General features: G+C 41.4%; 2 protein-coding genes across 3 annotated transcripts in view; both read left to right on the top strand.

Annotated features, from left to right (window-relative positions):
• Positions 1–1,086, top strand: part of map3k22 (mitogen-activated protein kinase kinase kinase 22) — a 47,520-nt gene extending 46,434 nt beyond the window's left edge. For both annotated transcript variants that reach the window (XM_015955136.3, XM_015955137.3), the window contains one exon: positions 659–1,086. In XM_015955136.3, coding sequence (XP_015810622.1) covers positions 659–887 — 229 coding nt within the window. In that variant the 3' untranslated portion in view covers positions 888–1,086. The remainder of the gene's footprint in view (positions 1–658) is intronic.
• Positions 1,087–4,298: 3,212 nt separating this feature from the next.
• Positions 4,299–12,090, top strand: cry-dash (cryptochrome DASH). Its single transcript, XM_015955135.3, has 14 exons — positions 4,299–4,485; positions 5,336–5,508; positions 5,821–5,914; positions 5,992–6,122; positions 6,242–6,390; positions 9,074–9,162; positions 9,896–9,969; positions 10,065–10,154; positions 10,270–10,349; positions 10,429–10,488; positions 10,578–10,735; positions 11,227–11,346; positions 11,426–11,602; positions 11,764–12,090. The coding sequence occupies exons 1-14, from the start codon at positions 4,423–4,425 to the stop codon at positions 11,869–11,871; spliced, it is 1,566 nt and encodes a 521-aa protein (XP_015810621.3). The 5' UTR covers positions 4,299–4,422; the 3' UTR covers positions 11,872–12,090.
• The last annotated feature ends 9,468 nt before the right edge of the window (positions 12,091–21,558 follow it).

Genomic DNA, 21,558 nt, shown 5'->3' with positions numbered 1-21,558 from the left:
GCGCGTTGCGGAAATTTTGGACCGTGCGGAGGCGCGGTGGAGGGGCGTGGTTGTTAAAATGACGCAATTTTGCCGTGCGGACCTCGCGGACGCGTCAAGCATAAACCAACCTTTAGGCATTCACAATAGGAGATATGTGTTGTTAGCAAACTAATCGATTTATTTGAAAGATTTATTATTTTCTTTTTTTATTGGGGGGACCACGCATATATCGTTATCATTTTATATCGATATAGAAATTTTAGAGTTGGTCAAAAAGCCAATATCGAGCATCCCAATTTTTTTATGCATCGACGTCGGCCGATATTTGTCTTTAGTCAAGCCGATTTAAAGTCAGGCACATCCTCGGACAGCCCGGTGCTGTCGCAGAATTTAATTTGAATGTATTTTTACATTCACTAATAACATCTATATAGTAAATACTTTAATTAACTTTATTTAGGTGTCTGACTTTACACTGAGCAGTGCACAAAGTTAAGATTTAACAGCTGGGTCAATTCAGGTTCAAAAAACTAATTTAGCTTCAGAAATTTTGTGCATCAACTGACATATTAGTGACAGTAGTGACTAAAAATTGGTTTGATTCCGATCCCGAGTAGTCGGTGCATTTCAGAATGACAAAGAACTTCTGTAAATTCTGTGTGTTGTTCCCCTTCAGGAGCGTTGCCTGCACCGTCGTTGAGATGTTGACTCAGAAACCTCCGTGGGCCGAGTTTGAAGCCATGGCAGCCATTTTTAAGATCGCTACCCAGCCCACGAAGCCTCTACTCCCGGAGAGCGTGTCCGACGCGTGCAGGGACTTCCTGCGGCAGGTATTTGTGGAGGAGAAGTGGCGGCCCACGGCAGACTTCCTGCTCAGCCACCCATTCGTCCAAGGCAGCTTTTGAAGCCTGTGGACGCCCCGTCCTCGTCCCCTTCTCGGTGGCCTCCTTCTGCCCCATCCCATGGCTCAGCAACACTCCACCTCCCCGCTCTGAATTGAGGAACCCTTCATCTCTCACTGACTAGCTGATCCCAGACTATTTCCCGAGAGGCCGGGTCAGAACTCCCGAGTTTCCCAAGGTGTTCCTGACAGGAAGTAGTATCACATGCTCCAAGCTGCTGTCCCACAGCAAGAAAAAAGGAGCCCGTCAGCTTTCTGGTTCCCTCTTTATGCCTGTGTACTATCCCCAGAGAGAATGGACTCTGTGACTGCCCGGTGACATCACTCACTTATGACAGGACTGTACGGAAGCCTAAGAGTGCTGCGGGTGAGACAAAAACAGACAACTATTTTTATATGACATGCTGCGATCCTAGCCGCTGAGATTTCTACTGTCGTCTTAATAAAACTGTAAATGTATTTTTGCCTTACAACAAGAAATTGTAAAGTATGAATGTGTTTTTTTTTCTAACATCTTAAAGGGATCCTTCCTCCACGGCACCCCCACTTCAGAAGGATCGTTGCACTTTTGATATCACGCTTTGAATCGAGGAGATATTTTTCTATTTGATGCTTCTTTTTTAGAACGTCAACGTGTAAAGAAAAAACCAAACTTCTGCATCGGTGTGCGATGTCTCTGAAGCAATACTGCTGTTAAAACGTTATTCCATCTTCCCACCCGGGGGAGTCTTGTTCTGTTTTAAAGTGGCCAAAGAAAACACAGAGACATAAAACTTGCAGTATTAATCACGTTGGACTTTTTATTTTGTTTGTTTTGTCACCTTCGGCCTTCTCTAGCTTTGTGCACTTTAGCCTGCGCAAACCAAATCCGGTGCATGGAAGCAGAAGGAAGGATGTGTTTCGGTAGGAGTTCAGGGCGAACCCCTCTCACCTCATGCCTTCATTTAGCTTCTCTTCCTTTGTGATATTGGAACGAAACGCTGTCTTCTCCAAGGTGGAGGAGAGATCAAAGTCGGGCTGGATCGGTGTTGGACGTGTAGCTGTAATACAGATCAAATCGTTTCGGACTCTTTGTTGGTGCCTTATCTTGTTCTTGTCTTAGACACAAACTCACTGCCAAAGCGGAGAGCTTCCCAAAACAACGAGCAGCTGTTCGGTTAAGAGCACACCCAGGATTTTCTGCTGTTCTCTTACATGGACGACAACTATACTGTACATACATTACGTTCTGCACTTTTATACGAAATGTCTTTTACATTATAAGCAACCGTGCTTGATGAATACCGTCTATGTTATACTGTAGACGGCTAATTTTATTTTTTTTTACATGTATGATCGTCTGTTTGAGAGCCGACTGGCGTTATGAAAAGACCAGGAGGCTTTAGACCGGGACAGAGTTTGTTTTTGTCTTCATGACAAAGCCTTGAAACATGAAATGTATCAAGTCATTGATCTTTTGTACATTTAACTTAATAAATCAAAGGTCTAAGACTGTTTTAAGTCTGATTTCTTTGAGTTATTGTGTGATGACATTGATTGGTGACAAGATGGAGCGAGAGGTTGATAGGCGGATTGGTGCTGCGTCTGCAATGATGCAGTGTTGTGCCAGTCTGTCGTGGTGAAGAGAGAGCTGAGCCAGAAGGCAAAGCTCTTGATTTAACGGTCGATCTACGTTTCTACCCTCACCTATAGTCATGAGCTTTGGGTAGTGACCGAAAGAATGAACGCGGATACGAGCGGCTGAAATGAGTTATCTCTGCTGGGTGGCTGGGCTCTCCCTTAGAGATAGGGCGAGAAGCTCAGTCATCCAGGAGGGGCTCCGAGTAGATCCGCTGCTCCTCCACATCAATAGGAGCCAGTTGAGGTGGCTCGGGCATCTGGTTAGGATGCCACCTAGGAGGAGATCCGAGGGAAGACCCAGGACACGCTAGAGGGACTATGTTTCTCGTCTGGCCAGGGAACGCCTTGGGATTCCCCCGGAGGAGCTGGCCCAAGTGGCTGGAGAGAGGGAAGTCTGGGCATCTCTGCTGAGGCTGCTGCCCCCAGGACCCCAGATAGGCGGCCAATATTGGAAGGACGTTGATGTATCTCCTTTATTAATTTTATTCCCTTTATAACTGTGTTTTGTTGGGTTCTACATACTGTTTAATGCTGTATTAACAAAGAAAAGTGAGCTGGGAGGTGTACAGTAAAAACTTTGTTTGCCAACATATTTTTGCCCACGGCAACCCTGAGGCAAAATTCTAACATACTTTCAGTATTTTTCATCTAAATTATTATATGCAGTTTACCAGGTTTCAACTTAATATTTGTAGATGTACAAAAAAAAACTTGTCTGGCGACTTCAGTTGGCCAGTATTTAACTCGATCTAGTTAGTCACAGGTCAGGTAATCGGAATCTTCAAAAATCTGATGCTATATTCGTTCCTGAATGCATCCTTGCCAAGCAGCAAAAATAAATAAATAATAAAATAAAAAAAATCAACTTTTCCTGGCCCTTGAACACACCATTTTAAAGTGTCAATTCATGCTAACAGTAACAGATTTTCCAAATGGAAGAATTTACTCCCAGGATAATAAATTCCATGCCGATCCGTTTCTGTACTTTGACTTCTTATTATAGTTTGCAAAAAAATATTTAAATTTGCTTTAGAAGGTCAGAGCTGTAAGAACCGGATTTCTCGAGAGAAGAATCAGTGCATCCCTAAAGGAACTTATCAACATTTTTATACCAATGTTTACACTGTAAAATGTATTTTAAATATATAGCTATGTGGATTTTACATCTTAAATGAATTATAGCCAAGTGGAGATCAAAATTCTAGCCATATGCAAAGATGATGATGAAACTTTAAACCAGTAGCTCAAAAACACCAAAGAACATAACTTATGAATGCTCTTATGCATTTCTCTTAAATAAGTAAAGCAATAAATAATAAAATAAATAAAACGTGTTTTTGTTCTGATTTTTTAAATGGTGTTACATCAAAATGTGTCCCCACTTTGTTTTTATTTATATGCTTTTTTCAATAAACAAAATGTGAAAATATTGCTAAAAGTACACAACAGAATTTTATGAACAGAAATCTGGATTTATTGTGTTTACTGGTTTTCAAAATGTTGTAAGACAAACTTTTAAAATGTATATTTAGCACTGACCGATTAATACTGTCGATTAAACAATGTATTTGTCCTTAAATTACAAAACACAGATTCAAAACAGAGCCAAACATCCAACCAAAATTAATTTAATTTATAAATCGATTAAAATCTGAGTCGTGAATTCAATTAAAGTTAATAATCTAAGTTTTGGAGGAACTGATTTTTAAAAAGCAAGCCTTAAAATGTCAAATTAGGGCCGTTCAAACACTGAAGTTGTTATAAAAACATATTATAAAACCAGATGTTTTGTAACGTGTTTGAGCACGTGACCATTCCTCACGGCACGGGCGCGTGAAGCGAGCGAGAGGAGCAGCTCTTTGTGTTTCTCTGTTTTTCGGACAAACACCGCCGCTGTGTTCACTCTGCTCTTAACAACCATGTCAGCCTCTCGTACAATTGTATGTTTACTACGAAACGACTTGCGTGTTCACGACAACGAGGTAAGGGCGAAAATCTCTTTACAAAGCAAAAAATACGGTTATTTTACTTGTGCACTTACATAATTAATAATTGTAATATTAGCAAAAATATTCGCTCTACTCCCAAGTGCATAGTATTATTTTTACGAGTGAATTAACAAAGAAGTGCTTCTACGTTTGAAAATAGTGTTAAATTACACATGACGTTACTACCTCGACAGGAAGAATTGTTGTTTACTTCCGGTGTACGTTCTTCACAATAAAAACCTTCTCTTCAAATTAAAATAAAGTTTTAAACGACATATTTATTATTAAGACTAAAGGCACATTGAAAATAAGAATGAGGTGGCGGAAAAGGTGTCAGAAGATACAAGCAAACCTACAATTGTTAAGACAGTGGAAATACATTTGGAAAAGTATGTATATAAACTTAATCAGTAACGAAAACAAATATAACATGTCCACTATCAATAAAGCATTTAGTGTAATAGTTTATACGTTTAAAAAGTCTGTCATTTGTGCTGTCTTTTCTTCTGATTCTGGTTATCTTGGGACGTCTCAGGCTGGAGATGTCCTCTAGAAAGGATGAGAGACATCCAGTGATATTTTCTGCCTTGTTTTATGATCTTCTGAAGGGCCTCCTGAATTTGTTACAAGATGTTAATTTTATCTCTTAATTCTTCAGGGGTAAATTCACCCATGACTTTTGATTTTCAAAATAAAAGATAAGTGGTGGGTAAATTAAGAAAGTCAATACAATGGAATGTTAAGAGACAGAACTGGAGTATGTTTAAAGAGTTTGTTTACTTCCACATAGGTTAGGGTTAGGGTCCCACAGTAATAATCCTGACCTCCTATTCTTGACCCACAGCTTTTCCACTGGGCACAGAAAAATGCCGAACACATAGTTCCTCTGTACTGCTTCGATCCAAGACATTATGTGGGGACTCACAACTTCAACTTCCCAAAAACTGGGCCTTTCCGTCTGCGCTTCCTGCTGGAGAGCATCAGAGATCTCAGAAACACGCTACTCAGCAAGGGCAGGTAAAACTCTGACGTGCATTTTCTCACAATAAATTATTAAATGGAGTTAAATCTCATTTTCTAACTAAAAAAGATTTTATTCTCACTCATATTTGGGGGCAGTTCATGTTCTCAGCTTTCTAGGACAGGATTATTACACTTAAAACAGGATCAGGACACACCTGCACCTACAGGGGGTTGTGTTTACATTAACATTCCTGCTGCACACATTGTTCCAATGATTTTATCCGGTCAACTCTCCCTCTACCCAGGATGCAGCTTGCATGGCATTATGGGAGCTGCGACTCATGTGTGTGTTTATTTGTGTAACAGCAATCTGGTGGTGAGGCGGGGTAAGCCGGAGGAGGTGGTTGCAGACCTCATCAAGCAGATTGGTTCTGTTAGCAGCGTTGCCTTCCACGAAGAGGTAGCGGGACGCTCGTCTGTTTATACTGGTAATTTTCAGGATTGCATTCTGACTTTATTTGTGTGGTTAAACTCCAGGTTACTTCAGAAGAGCTGGGCGTGGAGAGAAAGCTGAAGGAAGTCTGCGCTCAGTTGAAGGTGAAGGTTCACACCTTCTGGGGCTCTACACTGTACCACAGAGATGATCTGCCCTTCCATCACATGTCCAGGTGTGGGAGGATATTGTTTTCCTCTGATTTCTGCTGGACAAGCACCTTTCTGGTTGAAGTGTTTTTTTTGTTTTGTTTTTTTACTAATAATGGGATTTTTCTTCCTTTGCTTGCTTTAGGCTGCCTGATGTGTACACTCAGTTCAGAAAGGAAGTAGAGAGCCAGAGCAGAGTGAGACCTGTGTTCCCAACTCCTGAGAGACTGAATCCTCTTCCCCCGGGGGTGGAGGGGGGAGATGTTCCCACAGCGGAAGACCTGCAACAAACAGGTAAAAGTGAAAAGTCTCTTTAGATTTATTTCAAAGGCTTTCATTTAAATACTTTCACTCAGGGCTGAACGATTTCCGGAAAAGATTGAATTGTGATTTTTCTGGTGGAAATTGTGATTTTTATTCACGATTTTCTGCAACTCAAAATTCTGCACAATAATAGCAATGTTCAGTAACGTTTACAAACATGACAGGAAATGACATCACACCATCAAATCATTATGAGCTATGACTGGATGTTTTTTGCTTTAAAGATATTTTGCAACTTCCTCATATTTTTAAATCATTTTCTTGAGTCAGTATGTGCTAGAATAACCCCTTACAGGGTTTATGAAAGGCCACCCAGCCCCCATCACCCTCTGTGGCCAGAATGTTCCACTTGCACCTTCAGAGTTGCCGGTCCGGTCTCTTGAGCTTAGAAAAAAATGGAGCTGACACACCTGGCGCTGCAGTCTGGTTTCTGCAAGATTCCTTCACATTTTAGATGATGAACACGGCTGATTTGTTTAATTTAGTGATGAATCACTCCTGTAGACACTAATGAAGGTGGGGAAGACATTTCAGCTGTTAGATTAAGACGCATGTGTCAGATACAAGGCCCGCGGAGCACTTTTATCTGGCCCGCGAGATAAATGTCAAAAATATATTAAAACTGACCCGCTGGCCGATTTTACAGCTAAGACTACAACTCCCATGGTGCTTTGCGGCGTTAGCGCGGAGCTGAACCGCCCCCTCCTTTGTGTTTTTTCCAGCGTCTGCTACCGGTGTCTGCAGCTCGCTGTCTCTGACAAACTACACACTCCTCTCACTCAGCGCCAAGTTCACTCAGCTATTTGCCGACGTTGAAGCCCAGAAACGGAGATTTTAACCGCTTAGTAATGTGTTCACGACTGAAAGAGAAAGTTTTCCAACTAACTTCCAGACAGAGCCGATATAACTCCAGCGAGCAGCGACACGTTCAAATCAGCATGACTCTGTGGTTGCTGTCGTTGCTGTTTTTCTTTCCCGACACACAACAATGTGGTCAAGCTGCTCATACATGTTCAGAAGCACAAACCTATGTGAGCACCTGTTGTCATCTAATGTTGTCATTATTATGATGAAGATGAACAAAACAACAGGAATCTCCTCAGCTCAGATCAACTCCATGATGCAGGTATTTGGCTGGAACAGGTGAGCATCACAGTAAATCAGTGGAGCAAACTGAGCTTTAAATATGTTGGTTGTATGCTCTTTTTCTGCTCCAAAACATGAAAGTTAACAGGTGAGATGTTGCATTTTCTTTTAAGATAAAATTATATTTTTATTTTGTTGTTGGCCCGTGAGAAAAGATTTAACCTACAGTAAACAGGAAGTGGAAAGGCTGCAGATAGATGAATAGAATAGAAAATCCCTTTATTGTTCCTCAGTGTGGAAAGCTAGACATCACAGCAGCGATGACACTTATTACAGGAGAAAAAAGGAGAAAAAGAAAAAAAAAGAAAAATGAATAAACAACAAGAAAACATAAATCCTGAATAGATTTTAAAAATGCTGAATATACCACAAGTAATGAATACCACTGATGTGTTGTATTTAAAATTAACTTGCTCGTGTGTAATTTGGTTATTCCACATTCAGTGTTAATGCAAAAATAAGTTTGTTTCCTAATTAAAAGGTTCAAAATTGCATATATATTGATAAAGAAAATGTGCATATTTGCCGTCACTGTTTGGCCCGCGACTTCGTCCCAGATTTTCATTTCGGCCCCGTGTGAATTTGAGTTTGACACCCCTGGATTAAGGTGTTCAAAAGGCGAACATACAGCGAGGAGATACGTTTTGCTGTTGGTTCTACTGAACGGACATTAGGGGGTGCTAAAAGCAAGTCAAAACTGCCTAGTCTCCCTTTAACACCAGATCCCGACACATTATTCATGCGTTCTTTGATTTGTCGCAACTCTGCAAAAGTTACCATCAGAAAAATTGAAATGTGTTTAAAAGTAGAGGAGTTGCGCTTTCAAGGGCACTTAGTGTTATTACATTAAATGTTGCAGGAAGTGGGCAAATCAGTCTCTTCGTACTACACTCACGAAAGGTGCTGAGTGAGAGACAGAAAATGATTAATGACAGATGACCACAGCTGTCAGTAATCTTGGCTGTAGTGGTGCCACAAAAAGAAAGGAAAATATAAAACAGGAAAAACGACAAAATGCATCGCTTCGTCAGCTCAAGCATCGGGCACCCGCAACCCTCACCTCCACGCAGGCGCTCATTGCTACTGTCGTAACACGTTAAAATCTGGGGAAACCCCTAGATGTGTAAAATAGCTGCTGCAAAACACCTGCAGTGTTGGCAGTCACATGATCATGTTTGACATTGCAGTTTTGACTGGATAAGAACAGATCATTCAGCCCTACTTTCACTGTTTTCACACTTTCCAGATCAAATCATTTTTTTAATTCCTGCATGCTTCTGACTACAGAGATGAAGACTGGAGTCTGAGATTTAACCTTAAGTTGTGCTTTAATGGCAAAATCAAAGACTCCAGACCAGACTCTGACTTGAATTTGCACTTGTGCCTTGTGAATGACTGACTTGTTCCTCAAAATCCTAAGAATTTTATGACTATTGTGTCTTAATGCACATCAGAGGATGTTGAACCAGTTCTATGCTGAAATCGTCTTGCTGTTTATTTTCTACAGAACCTTTAACTGATCCTCGTTCGGCGTTCCCCTGCAGTGGTGGAGAAAGCCACGCTCTGGCCAGACTTAAACACTACTTCTGGGACACGGTGAGTGCAAAAACATCCATTAAACCATATTAAAGTAACAATAAGTTTCCTGCTTCTCCCTCTTGGTTGAAAGTAGAATTACAACTATCGAAATGAGCCCTACCACAGCCTGCTGTAGCTAGCACTAACCACGAGCTAATGCTAACATGAGCTAAATGATGCTAAAAAAGCCACCAAGTAAAAACATCCCCAATGTCAAGACAAAAAAACTAATATTATTACTTACAAGTTCAGTTACAACAAAGCCAGGTCACCATCAGCCAATGATTTCATAGCATCCTTTAGCTTCCTGAAACTAATGTAGTCTGCGCCAGTGTTCACTCTGGTTTTAGCTCATTGCTTCGCCTCCAATTACATTACTCTCTGTCTTTTGCGTCCAGGCTCCATCGTGATGCCAACAAAAAAAAAGCAAAAATCTTCCTCTTGTGCTTTTTATTGACGGTTGGCAAACCGAAAAATGGTAAACTGCTGTTGCCATAAAGCAAGTAGAGACTTCCCTCTTGCAACGACACAAAACACAAAAATTATTAAGGGCAGTTTCTGGTCAGCAAAGGGCAGCAGAGTGATGTCCAGTGCGAAGTTCCTCAAGTTTGTGGCTCAAGAATCACTGAAACCAGTTTGAAAGCAATAATTAAACATGTTAAAACTCTTTAGTGTTACTTTAAAGGGATTATCCAGCTATATGTGACTCAGCTGTTGTAGTAATTAGCCTCTTGTTCTGGTTGTTTTGTAGGATAAAGTTGCGTCCTACAAAGAGACTCGTAACGGATTGATCGGGGTGGACTTTTCCACTAAATTATCCCCATGGTGAGTTTAAATAGATGCTTGAGAAGGTTTAATTTATGGTATTTTTTAGCTATGCTGATTGAGTTTATACATTTGATAAAACTGGTTCTGTGCAGGCTGGCAAATGGTTGCATTTCTCCAAGATACATTTACCATCAGATCAAACGATACGAAGAGGAGCGAACAGCCAATCAGAGCACTTACTGGTCAGTAACGTTGTCCTTCATGCTTGGTGCTTTATGTGTTAAAAATGTGAAACAAGTCTGAAAAAATTGTTTCAGTCACGTGAACTTCTGGACTTCCTGATCTTCTCTTGTTCAGGGTCATTTTTGAGCTTCTGTGGAGGGATTACTTCAGGTTTGTGGGTGTCAAGTACGGAAACAAAATATTTCTAATTAAAGGTAAAACTAGAGAATAGTGCTATGTTGTCATTTAATGTAAACAAACATAAAAAGTCCTATCCTGGTGGTCTCCTTTTAGGGCTTCAGGACAAACCTGTGCCGTGGAAGAAGGACACAAAGCTGTTTGATGCTTGGAAAGGTTTGTTTTCTCAACAAATACTTGAATAAAAATGTCTTTTGGTTTTGAACAGATGCTCTGAGAAATGACATGAAGTCTGACCTTTGCAGAGGGACGAACAGGAGTGCCATTTGTGGATGCCAACATGAGAGAGTTGGCTCTGACGGGCTTCATGTCCAACAGGGGGCGGCAAAATGTTGCAAGTTTCCTCACAAAGGATCTGGGTCTAGACTGGAGGCTGGGAGCTGAGTGGTTTGAATACCTGTTGGTACGTAGTGAAGTAGGATGTATTTATGACATCATTATGTCTATACACGTTTTAAAAGTGTATTTGATGAGGGAGATTTGCAAAATATAATTAACCAGATTATGAATATTTTATGCAAGAAAATTAACACTATTTGTTGCTTTATTTGTCTTTAAATTCAACTCAAACAATTAAACAATTTACTAGTATTAAAAACATTCTAAATGGAATTTTCTTAAAAATAATTTTCTATGAAAAAAAGTTAAAGTTCTCACTTCTGTTTAGTTTATTTATCTAAATGTTTGTTTTAACTCCTGACCAGGCAGGAGCAATCTATTTCAGATTAAATCAAACAGCATCCAAAACTAATCCTACTCTTTGGGTCATGTGACCCTAAAAATGTGAACTCATCGGAATTTTTTAAAACATTACATTTGACTGTAACAGAAAAACAAAAAGCTTGATTTAAACATAAATTTTCACATGTTTTAATTTTTTTATTTTTTTTAAAGATTGATCACGATGTCTGCAGCAACTACGGCAACTGGCTCTACAGCGCTGGAATAGGAAATGACCCTAGAGAGAACAGGAAGTTCAACATGATCAAACAAGCCTTGGACTATGACAGCAATGTAGGTTGGAGGAGATAACGGTTTAGTTTACATCCCACACGTCTGGTCTCTGATTCGTGATTTGTGGCTCGTGCTTCAGGGTGACTATGTGAGACAGTGGGTCCCAGAGCTGAATGCGGTCAGAGGAGCAGACGTTCACACCCCCTGGAACCTGAGCTCAGCTGCTCTGTCTAATGCTCACGTGTCCCTCGGTGAGACCTACCCCACCCCAATCGTCATTGCACCTGAATGGAGCCGACACTTTAACAAGAAACCGGTGGGTGTTTCAGAAAAAGGGAAGTGGAAAGTGAGAGTGAAAGCTGTAACTGATGCCAACTTTAGAGCTGGAATAGGACTAGATTTTTTTTTCTAAGGGTTTTGGTCTAAATCTTTTGTGAAAATTAAAAGAAACATTAGTTGTTGTTGTTTGTTTTCTAGAGCAACTCAGGACCTTCACCAAGAGGGAAGCGAGGCCCGTCTCACACTCCCAAACAGCATCGGGACCGCGGCATCGACTTCTACTTCTCCAGAAGCAAAAACCTGTGATGCAGCTGAGGGCGGTCGCTGCAGAAGGGAGGATTATTCTAGTAAAATCTATGTTGTGTGTATAGATTGTTTAACGGGAAGTTGTCCAAAGAAATTTTAAGGAAGTGCCTCTTTTGCTGTAAAATGTGTCTCGTGATGCACCTTGTGTGAACTCTGCAGAATTTCCTGCAGAGGAGCAGAAACTTTATTTTCCTAAATGTTTAAAGTTTGTTTCTTTGCTGCAGTTACAATAAAGAAAATTGTTACAAATGCAAAAAAAATCCTATTTGTTAACAATTAAATCTGAACGTTCTAATTTGTCACTTTAAGTCACTGTTGTAAATGGTTAATTTACATCTATTTAAGGAACCATAAGACATAAGATTCCATAGTAAATATTAAATCAGTCTTATGGATCTTTGGGTACTTTTAACCAGAAGATTGGAACTTTTTATTGCAGGGATTATGTAACACTTCATATTGACTGACAGACAACAGAAGAGAGTCCTTTTAAAACGATTTATTTCTAAAAAATTTAAACAAGACTGACACTAAATTCTAAGTGAACGGATGGATCTTGGTGTGAATGAGACGTGAGATGAATGGTGTGTGTGAGTGATGTTGTCATCAGAACTCTCGTATCCGGAGAAGCAAGTCTGAATGATGTTATGATGTTTCGCTCTTAAGCTATGATCAGAGTTTCATAAACACATGAGACTCCATCTTGTCGCTCCACACATACCCTTCAGGATGAGACCTCCGTACAGATCCACAATGCCAGGTCCTCGGACACTCCTTCGGTACAGGAGCCGATGAAACAGCGTCAGCAGTACGACAGACTAGTCTTTGGATTGTCTCCAGGTAAAAAGCAACAGTTGGTTGACGGCGTCAGATGGACCCGGAGGGTCAGTGAGTTCAGCTTTTATTCTGAAAGGAACCGTTGCTTGGTTGGTAAAATGCAACAGATTTTATCCAGCTTGTTTATTCATTGCTTAAAAAGGAAGTCCGGGTGGCCGGTCCGATACTTCTCTTAGAATGCGGTGAACTGTAGAGAACTCAAGAGAACTGAACTAAGATGGCGTGGGGACTGGTTTTATTGATCTGGATGTTTTGATTTATGGTCGAATCAAAGTTGGCAGATTTATAAACACCACAGAGACTATGCCACGCTTCAGAAATGAAGGTTCCGATTGGATGAGTAAAAGCAAATTGTCAAGCGTTTACATTACATGTCGTGAGAATGTCAAGTGCAGCTAGATTAAAGTCATATTACTCATTAAACTTGCTAATCATAACATTGTCATTCCACAGATTGGTCATCATCTTATTATTGACTAACACTTTATTTGATTAGCTTTATTAAAAATAGAGTTCTTTGATTTATTAAAAAAAGAGTCCTTTATCTTCAATCTTCTCTTGAGCTGGAAAGGAGAAGTTTTAGAAGCAAATGCATGACCTTGAAGCAATATCTCATGCAGATTAGTTCTTGCTGAGGAGAGGGGGGAAATGACTGTTGTAGTGCGATGTCTATCACTAACAATGTCTATGTGGGTGGAGTTCAAGTCCTTCAATAAAAAGGGAAGTGCGGGTTCCTCCTCCCCTGTGTGTGCGCGTGTATGAGGCTGCAGGTGGCGTCGCGGGGCGCTGTGAGCTTGTTCATGCACTGGGAGAGCTGAGGACATGTGCACGTGTTCAGTAAAACGTGTCCTTATTTCACTAACTTAGTTTAAGTTAAAACGGCAGCTTCCAGTGTGAGTAGAAGAGGATGTCCACTCCTGCTGAGGCGTCGGGAGCGACCGGCCAGAGAGGGAGAGATGCACCTACTGGCACGAGTACAAAAATGACTTTTAGGTGGAAAACAGTCATTTCATTCCGTTACATATTCCCCCTTTTCAATGGTACGGTGGTCCGTACAGACCACCTGGCGTTGAATAAACCAGAGTCCTAAAAGGACTCTGATGATAGGGGAAGGTGCAGTTCCCCAGGAAGAGGCCAAAAGTGGTGAGGTACGAACCCCACTCCGAAGAACAGTCTTGTATAATCCCTCGGGAAGCACACAAGTCAGCAGATTATCAAGACATCCCAGTGGAAGTAACAATTTGAAGCAGGAGCAAAACTTTATATATCCACGGGTAGGGAATACTTCCAAAATAGCATATTGATCTTTGTAATTGCACTTATCGTGATTCAGTGCAGGAAAGAGCAGCAGGTAGGTCAGGTCCCAGCGAGCAAAGTATCCCAGCAACCATGCCGGAATCCATGTAGGTCCAGGTCCTACGAGCCGGAACACCAATCAGGAGGAGTAGAATCCAATGACGAATCATAGGTCCACCCCCAGGAATCGAGGATCATCGATGAAACTCAGCAGAGGAGAGAGGGCACAGCACAGGGCACTTCAATGTAGACACAACAAAATGGCGTCTAATGCAAATTAATAAACAAAAAGAAACCTAGCACTGTGAGTACCTGCATGTACTATGTGTAGGCAATTATGTGAATTAGCGTATTACGTGAAGAAATGGATGCAATACACTTCGTGTAATGGCAAAAGTGGTGCAAAAAGAATAAAATTAATCAAACCCAATGCTGCGTAAGGGAGAAATCACTGCACTAAGTAAAAATGTAATCAGAATGAAGGGCAAAAATGGTTGTAGCCCATAATGGTAAATTAACAAAGTTAATCATAAAGTTCTCAAAACTGAATCACTGTAGTAAAGTTCTATAAAAAGATAGATATATGAGTGTCAAAGAGCACTAAAAATATAAATCAGTGAAGTTAGTAATCAACCTACATGTAAATGTGTCGCGAGCGTGTCCTATTTGTCGTTTCCTTTAAAACCTGGTTCTGTTAGAACCTAAGACTGCGCTGCTTTCTCAGGGTTCGTGGGGCGTCGGTGAGTTTTATTGTATTAGACCCTGGTTTGGACCCCCTAATTAGAATCAGTTTCCTATTTTAAGGTGAGAATGATATGCCGTACTTCTTCTTTTGTGATAGCATACTTTCTTTTTAGTTTCTCCCGTTATTTAGTGGTTCTAAATACTAGGGCAAAGTTCAGAAGCAGGCCATTCTTCTGACAATTCTTTGGGTCATATTAGGATTAATTTGCGGCTCTGTCAGCTTTGTGGGCGGTGGTAACTAGGAAATGCTTCTTGTTAGTTGATCAGGCTAACATAGATTTATCAATTAATCTAATTAATCCAACCTTCCCACACTGGCAAAGACTTTTTCACAATTGCAAACAGAGCCTATTTTAACCTACTAATGTTTTGGCTTATCAATCCTCAAGATATCTCGTTACTCACGGGAGAGGAGAAGACTAGCTTCTTCACTTAAGGTTTCATTCTTAATCTGTCACAAACTGTAAAGCAAGTCCTGATTATTCAGGAACCTGTAATTACAATATGCTTACCTCTCCTATTGTTTCGGGATCGGGGCTCCCACTCGAACCTTTAAAGAGGACCTTTAAGAATCAGGAATGTGAATTCTTTTTCAAAAAGTTTATTACAAGATTAAAAAAATACAAAAAATAGGTAGATATAAGACTGATCACTTCCCCCAAGGAGAAATGTTAATCCTAATAATTAACTAAGAATAATGAGTTGACTTGCATCAACTCTAAGTCTTCTTCAGCTTCAGGTTAACACCCTCTAACTCTCTCTCAAAAATTGCAAAATACAAAAAATGAGTAAATATGAAACTAACCTATCCCCTGTGGAGGATGCTAATGCTAAAATCTTCCTGAGAATAAATGGTTGACTTGCGTCAACACTAACCTGTCACTCTCTAACTCTAGATGCGACTCTCTCCTTCTCTCCCCAACAGCTGACCACTTCTATCCCAAATCTGCTCTGTCTCTCACTATCGACTGCCCCAACTCTTGTGTCAGCTCTGTTTCTAGCTGCTCTTTTTATACTATTCTTGGGGCAGCCTAGACAAAGTAAAAGTTTTCCAGTTACACATCCATCATTATCACATGACAGCAAGGTCATGGGGTCATTCATCAGTTTCATACTTTTTAGCTCAACACAAGACATTTGGTGTCATCTTTGCAACTGATCTTCAGCTTCTCCCGAAGTCCAGGATTCTTCATGAAGGGTTTGTCCACTTCTGAGATGCTTTATCTTCAGTTGATCTTCTTTTGTCCCAGCTTGGATGCTTGTTGTGCAGTTGGGCCCCTGTCTTCTGGCTGATTTTACTCGCATAAGCAAGTTCAGTGTGTTTCAGTGTGGGTCCAATCTTATCTCTGTGGCCCCACCTGTGGACTCCGTTTCTTGCCACTGTCTTTGGCACGTGGGAACTTGCAACAAATGTACCCATAAGGAATTAAGATTAGTGAAAATATAAACAAATTTGGATAACAGTAATGTGTGGACTAAACCCATCTAGTGTTAACTAACTGATTACCTGACTTCAGGAACCCACAGCATGACCATCTCAAATCACCCAAGTCTGCACGTCAGGTATACACAGGAAAGACAACCATGCACACACACAAACATAGACAAACTTGTGTAACTCGAGAGAGAGAGAGCTATGGAGCCGACGAGTCTGGCAACAGAAATCCCTCCACCTTCGAAGTTCTAGCTGAAGGCGCAGGAGGTACAGGAGGAGGAGCAGGATCGGCCGGCTCAGGCGGAGGCACCTGGGCAGCCGGTGCTTCACGAACTGGTGCGATGGCCCAAGTTAAGCACCCCCGACATCACAGACCGAGTCCCCTAGAAAGGTCAACCGTGCGGAGAAGTGACGGAACAGGAAAAATGACAAACCCCGCGACAGGCAGAGGTTTAGGCATGCAGTGAATATCACGACAGAATCAGCGGAGGACCAGGAGTAAGACACTGGTTGAAACCTGAGACCGGGATCTGCCGACAACTCACGCAGCACTCTGTTCACCACACCCACCCGAACCATGGTTGGACCATCGAATGTCACACGATCCACCGTAGCTGGAGAAAGAGCAAAGGAGATGTTATAAAAAGGAAAAAACTCCACTTTAGACTTATGCTCACCAGGATCCAAGTAATATAGAGAGACCTCACCTACATGGACCGTAGCACCACGTGGAACTGCTACCCATAAGGTTTGAGAGGGAAGCACAACTCGTGTGGACACACCATGACGCTCATAGAAAACATCAGCTTCTCTAGCAGGGGTATTAAGTAACCAACGGTCACCAACGACAACAGCAGTAGTATGAACAACATGTGAACGTGGAGTCACAGTCATAGGACATTTTGAATCACCTGACAACTCATCAATGCCACACACACCAGTGGCACCGCCACGCAGAAAAGGTGTACCTGGACACAAGAAGTGCAGGCCATGTGTGAGAGAACACACGCGCAGGTCCGGGACTAACCGGACATGCGCGTGTTCTCATGGTACGCGACGACCGGAGGCGTACGTAACCTGACATGTGTCGTCAACCCAGTTACCTACATTCACCACATCTCTTAATCTATAGATGTCATTTGGAGACACAATGGCTAAGTTGATGATGAAGGCTAGCTCTCTAGCATCTCGATTGACACTTAGCGGGATAGCACTGCCCAATGAGAAAGCCAAGTGATTCTGAAGAGCCATTGGGTCCTTCGAGGTCACCCGAGCAATCGCAGACCAGACCATGGTCAGAGACACGAGGTACAGAGGGATCCTCCCCATGAGGAGGGTATCGATTGAGGCGCTCACGTCCCAACCATAGTCGGACAGGCAAGTGGTCAGCATCTGTGTATGAGCATAATCAACATTCACAAAGGAACACAACTCATTCACAGCGGAAGTTGTTTTACGCAAAATGCTGCTATGAGTGTTGAGTACCACCATAGTCTGTTTTTCAGACGTGCCCAGCTGTCTCAGGGCACACCGCTGCTCAAGGGCGTCAGTTTGTTTTCAGAATTGCTGGGGACAATAACCATACACTTGAGTGGGGTTTAAAAATTGCTGGGGACAATAAAGTAGGCTAGCACAGGGGTCGGCAATCCGCGGCTCTGGAGCCGCATGCGGCTCTTCCATCCATCTGATGAAGCTCTCTGTGCTTGTAAAATAATAAATGGATATTTAAATAAAATGCTTTATATTTTACTGCATTAATTTTACACCTGTATGCCAATTCTAAATGTAGATTGTCTGCGTAAACCTGAACAGGTCCAACCCGGTCTGCGGTGGTTGACCGGTCACGCTTTGTGTGTAATCACATCGGCACTTTATGAGCTGAAGAGGATGTGAGATTCTGGGCTTCTCCTCAGACGGCTCCTGGATGTGTCGCCACATTGGAGCCAGGAACAAGCGCTATTCAGCCAAAGTTTCATAATCAGGGAACATTTTCTAAGTGACAAGTCTCTCTGAGAGACGGGGTTTGGAAAACACTCGCTTCAGTGGGAGGAATCTTCCCGCATGCGCACTGCATGGTTCTCTGCGTGGCTCTAGGGTTAATCAAGTTTAATTGTTTCTCTTTGCAACAATCTTCACAGGAAGGCAAAACAGTTAAACGGCAGGTTACATATATTTCCATTTGACTGTTTATTTTGACAGATGAACTCAAGGATGTTGCTTGGTTTGAAATAATTACCCAGACGCACACGGATGCTCATGGATGAGCTGACAGTTTAATCGTTAACGCACATCGCGGAGGTAAAATATTCCCATCAGAACATCAGAGCTCTTTATACTGGACACTGTGTTCAGCGCGGCTCGGAGCGCCCCCGGTGGACAGTGAGCTGAAGATCTGGGGTTCCAGCGCAGTGCAGAACCACGCGCATGCGATGATTTCCTCCCACTGAAACAGTCTGGAAACCCGGTCTCTCTGAGGGATGTGTCACTTGGAAAATGTTCTTTTTATGAAATGATGAAACTTTGGCTGAACAGCGCTTGTTCCCGTCTCTAATATGGAGACGCATGAAGCGTATAGACATTTGATCACGCACAAAGTTTATGTGGAGCAGAAGCGGTCGGGCCACGGCAGGTGAAAGGTTCCTAGCCTACATGAAGTGAAACAGTTTAATTGTAACATTAATATGTTACTGGACACGCTGGTCTGGTTGGTTAGACCAGTGTTTGAAGCGGAAAACACACACACACACACACACACACACACACACACACACACACACACACACACACACACACACATACACACCAATTAAAATATAAAATAATGCTGATAGCATGGACTAGAAGACAGGTGATGGTTTACGTATTTAAATGATGATCAGGCTGCTGTAAAATGTAATCTCCATCCACATCCAGACACAATTATCCTCTATTCTTTCTCTAGTTGCTCTGCTCTTGTCTGGGCTGATCAGCTGATGGTGCGCGTGCGCCTAACTAGCGGCTGATGCACATTTTACGCATTTGGAGAGGTGGACTGGATGCTTTGCGTTTACTGGAAGATGGTCCACTTAACGCACGGGTGTAGACTACATATTAATGACAAATGAATGAAAATTAAATTGTGAGTTTTTACTTCATATTTTAGTAATAAAAATGACGGGGGAAAACATTTATGACATCTTTTTAAACGAAATTTTCTAGCGCGACCTGCCTGCTTCACTTAAGTCACTGCTTATTAAGGTCCGTCCAAAATTACCGTGGGAAACGGGTAATAATGGCTCTTTGATGGGAACAGGTTGCCGACCTATAAGATCTGAGCTGGTAAAACAAAAATCCTCATCAGCAGGCGTTTTTGAAAGTGGGGGGGGGACACAGCTGCCAATCACAAATTTTGCCGGGGACATGTCCCCAGCGTCCCCGGTTAAAATGACGCCTATGCCGCTGCTGCAGTGCCGGATATTCTCTGTTAAGCTCATCAACGTGTCGACAAACTGTGTTAATCTCGATCGAGTTGACTGAAGAGAATCCAACATTTAAAAGATTGCCAATTGTATTAGCAACTGAGAAAAATTTGTCCAGGAAACGCTTTGGCGCTTTTGCTGGTACTGGTCACTGTTTGAAACTGTGAATTTAAGTGCCTGAATTAGCATGTGACGGATATAATGAGAATAAGGCTGTGAAATCAGTTCTGATCAGCAGAGAAGTAGGTTACTTCCCCGTTTACCTCTGTATGACAACCCATTGTAATATTTAATAGCAAAACTGGATATTTCTACTCTTTCCATCTTTGACTTAGTAATCATTCGGAACATCTGAAGTGGAAGTCTTTATAGATAAATTCATTTGCAGCATTGCCACAAACAGGTGTGGTTTCAGATATCCAAAATAAAACTACTATTCCAGATAGATGCAAAACACGTTTGGATATCCAGCAGTTACACCCAAACTTGAGGAATAAAGAGATCACTTCCTTACAACATGTCTGCCAACACAACGTAGGCTAAAGGATCTCAGGCAATAACACGGTCCGTTTTATTAAAAAATAAACCCACTCAATGGTTTAGGCCACATGAAATAGCTAGAAAAGGGAAACAGGCCAAGCTAAAGACACAAAGCAAAACTGTGGCACTTTTTAGATGGAAGAGCAAAACAAGGGGCATGTGTATTTGTTTCTTACATTTACCGGAGTAAAGGTGCTATGTGAATAACAAACTGATACTAGTACTAGTAGCAACGCTGTCAGGTGGAAATATTCCGGAGGCAGCGATGTTAACGAAGATGTCCAATCGTGGACGAAAAAGGCTTTTGACACAAATAACTTGAGCACTGTGTGTAATGAGTATTTGTTTGAGCATAATCATGTGAATTATCTGTCTGTTCTGACTATCCGTGCTTCCTCGTCGAATTTTCCTACCAACGCGCATTTCAACAGCTGATTCTGTCTGTCCAGGTTTACTGAAAATCTACAGCTACTGTTAATTTATTTTATGAAAAAAGTGGATAGTGTAAGCAGTTTAGTCATTTCATAAAAATTAACCCCAGTTGCTAAAAATATTTGAATATCCTCAGAGCAATGACGATTTACCAACTACTTTCACCCATGTCGAGAAAGTGATTCATAAAATGGAGATTTGTAAAACGATCTTACCGTTCTAATCCTTTATTAGACAAATTAATCCACAAAGAACAAATATGCTTTTCCCCCAATACTTATAGTTATTTGCTTGAATGTATAATTTTGGAGATTATAATACAACTACGATACATTTATTATATGTATAATATAAAACTTTTGGATATTAATTTGGTACTCTTTCAGAATGACTGTAAACAATGGGAGAAATTTCTTGTTTACAGTATAATGATATTTTAGAAGCCTTTTACAAGCTAACTGTCAGGTAAACATACAGCAAGCAGTAATTTAATAAAACAACTTAAAGAAATACTTACTGTGACCTTCGACGAGTTGAAGGTAACTGGATAAGTGACGAGATTAAACGTAAACTTCCACAGGTAGCGCGTCTCAATTTGTGAACAGCCTGTGATGCAATTATCGGCCTGCGCATGCGCATTTCCCCAAAGTAGCACACATTCGACGGGGAGCACGGATAGTCGGAACAGACTGATGGGTTGTTTTTATCAACTTCCAAGCACTCCATCTGCGTTTTTTCAATTGGTAAATTAGGTTTGTTTGTCTAGCAATAACACCCAACAGCAGTTGCGCAGAGGCGTCAACTGTAGATTACAGATACTGCTATGAAGCTGGGGACAAAAATTTCCCATCATGATGCAAAAGAACTAATTACAAATTATAACAAACGCTTAACCCTTTGATGCATGAATTATGAAATCTTCAACCATGATTTTTTAACAATTTT

This window comes from Nothobranchius furzeri, chromosome 7 (assembly GCF_043380555.1).
Source record: "Nothobranchius furzeri strain GRZ-AD chromosome 7, NfurGRZ-RIMD1, whole genome shotgun sequence".
NCBI lineage: Eukaryota > Metazoa > Chordata > Actinopteri > Cyprinodontiformes > Nothobranchiidae > Nothobranchius > Nothobranchius furzeri.
Note: the sequence above shows the minus strand (reverse complement) of the source record. Positions and strands in the feature narration are given on the sequence as shown.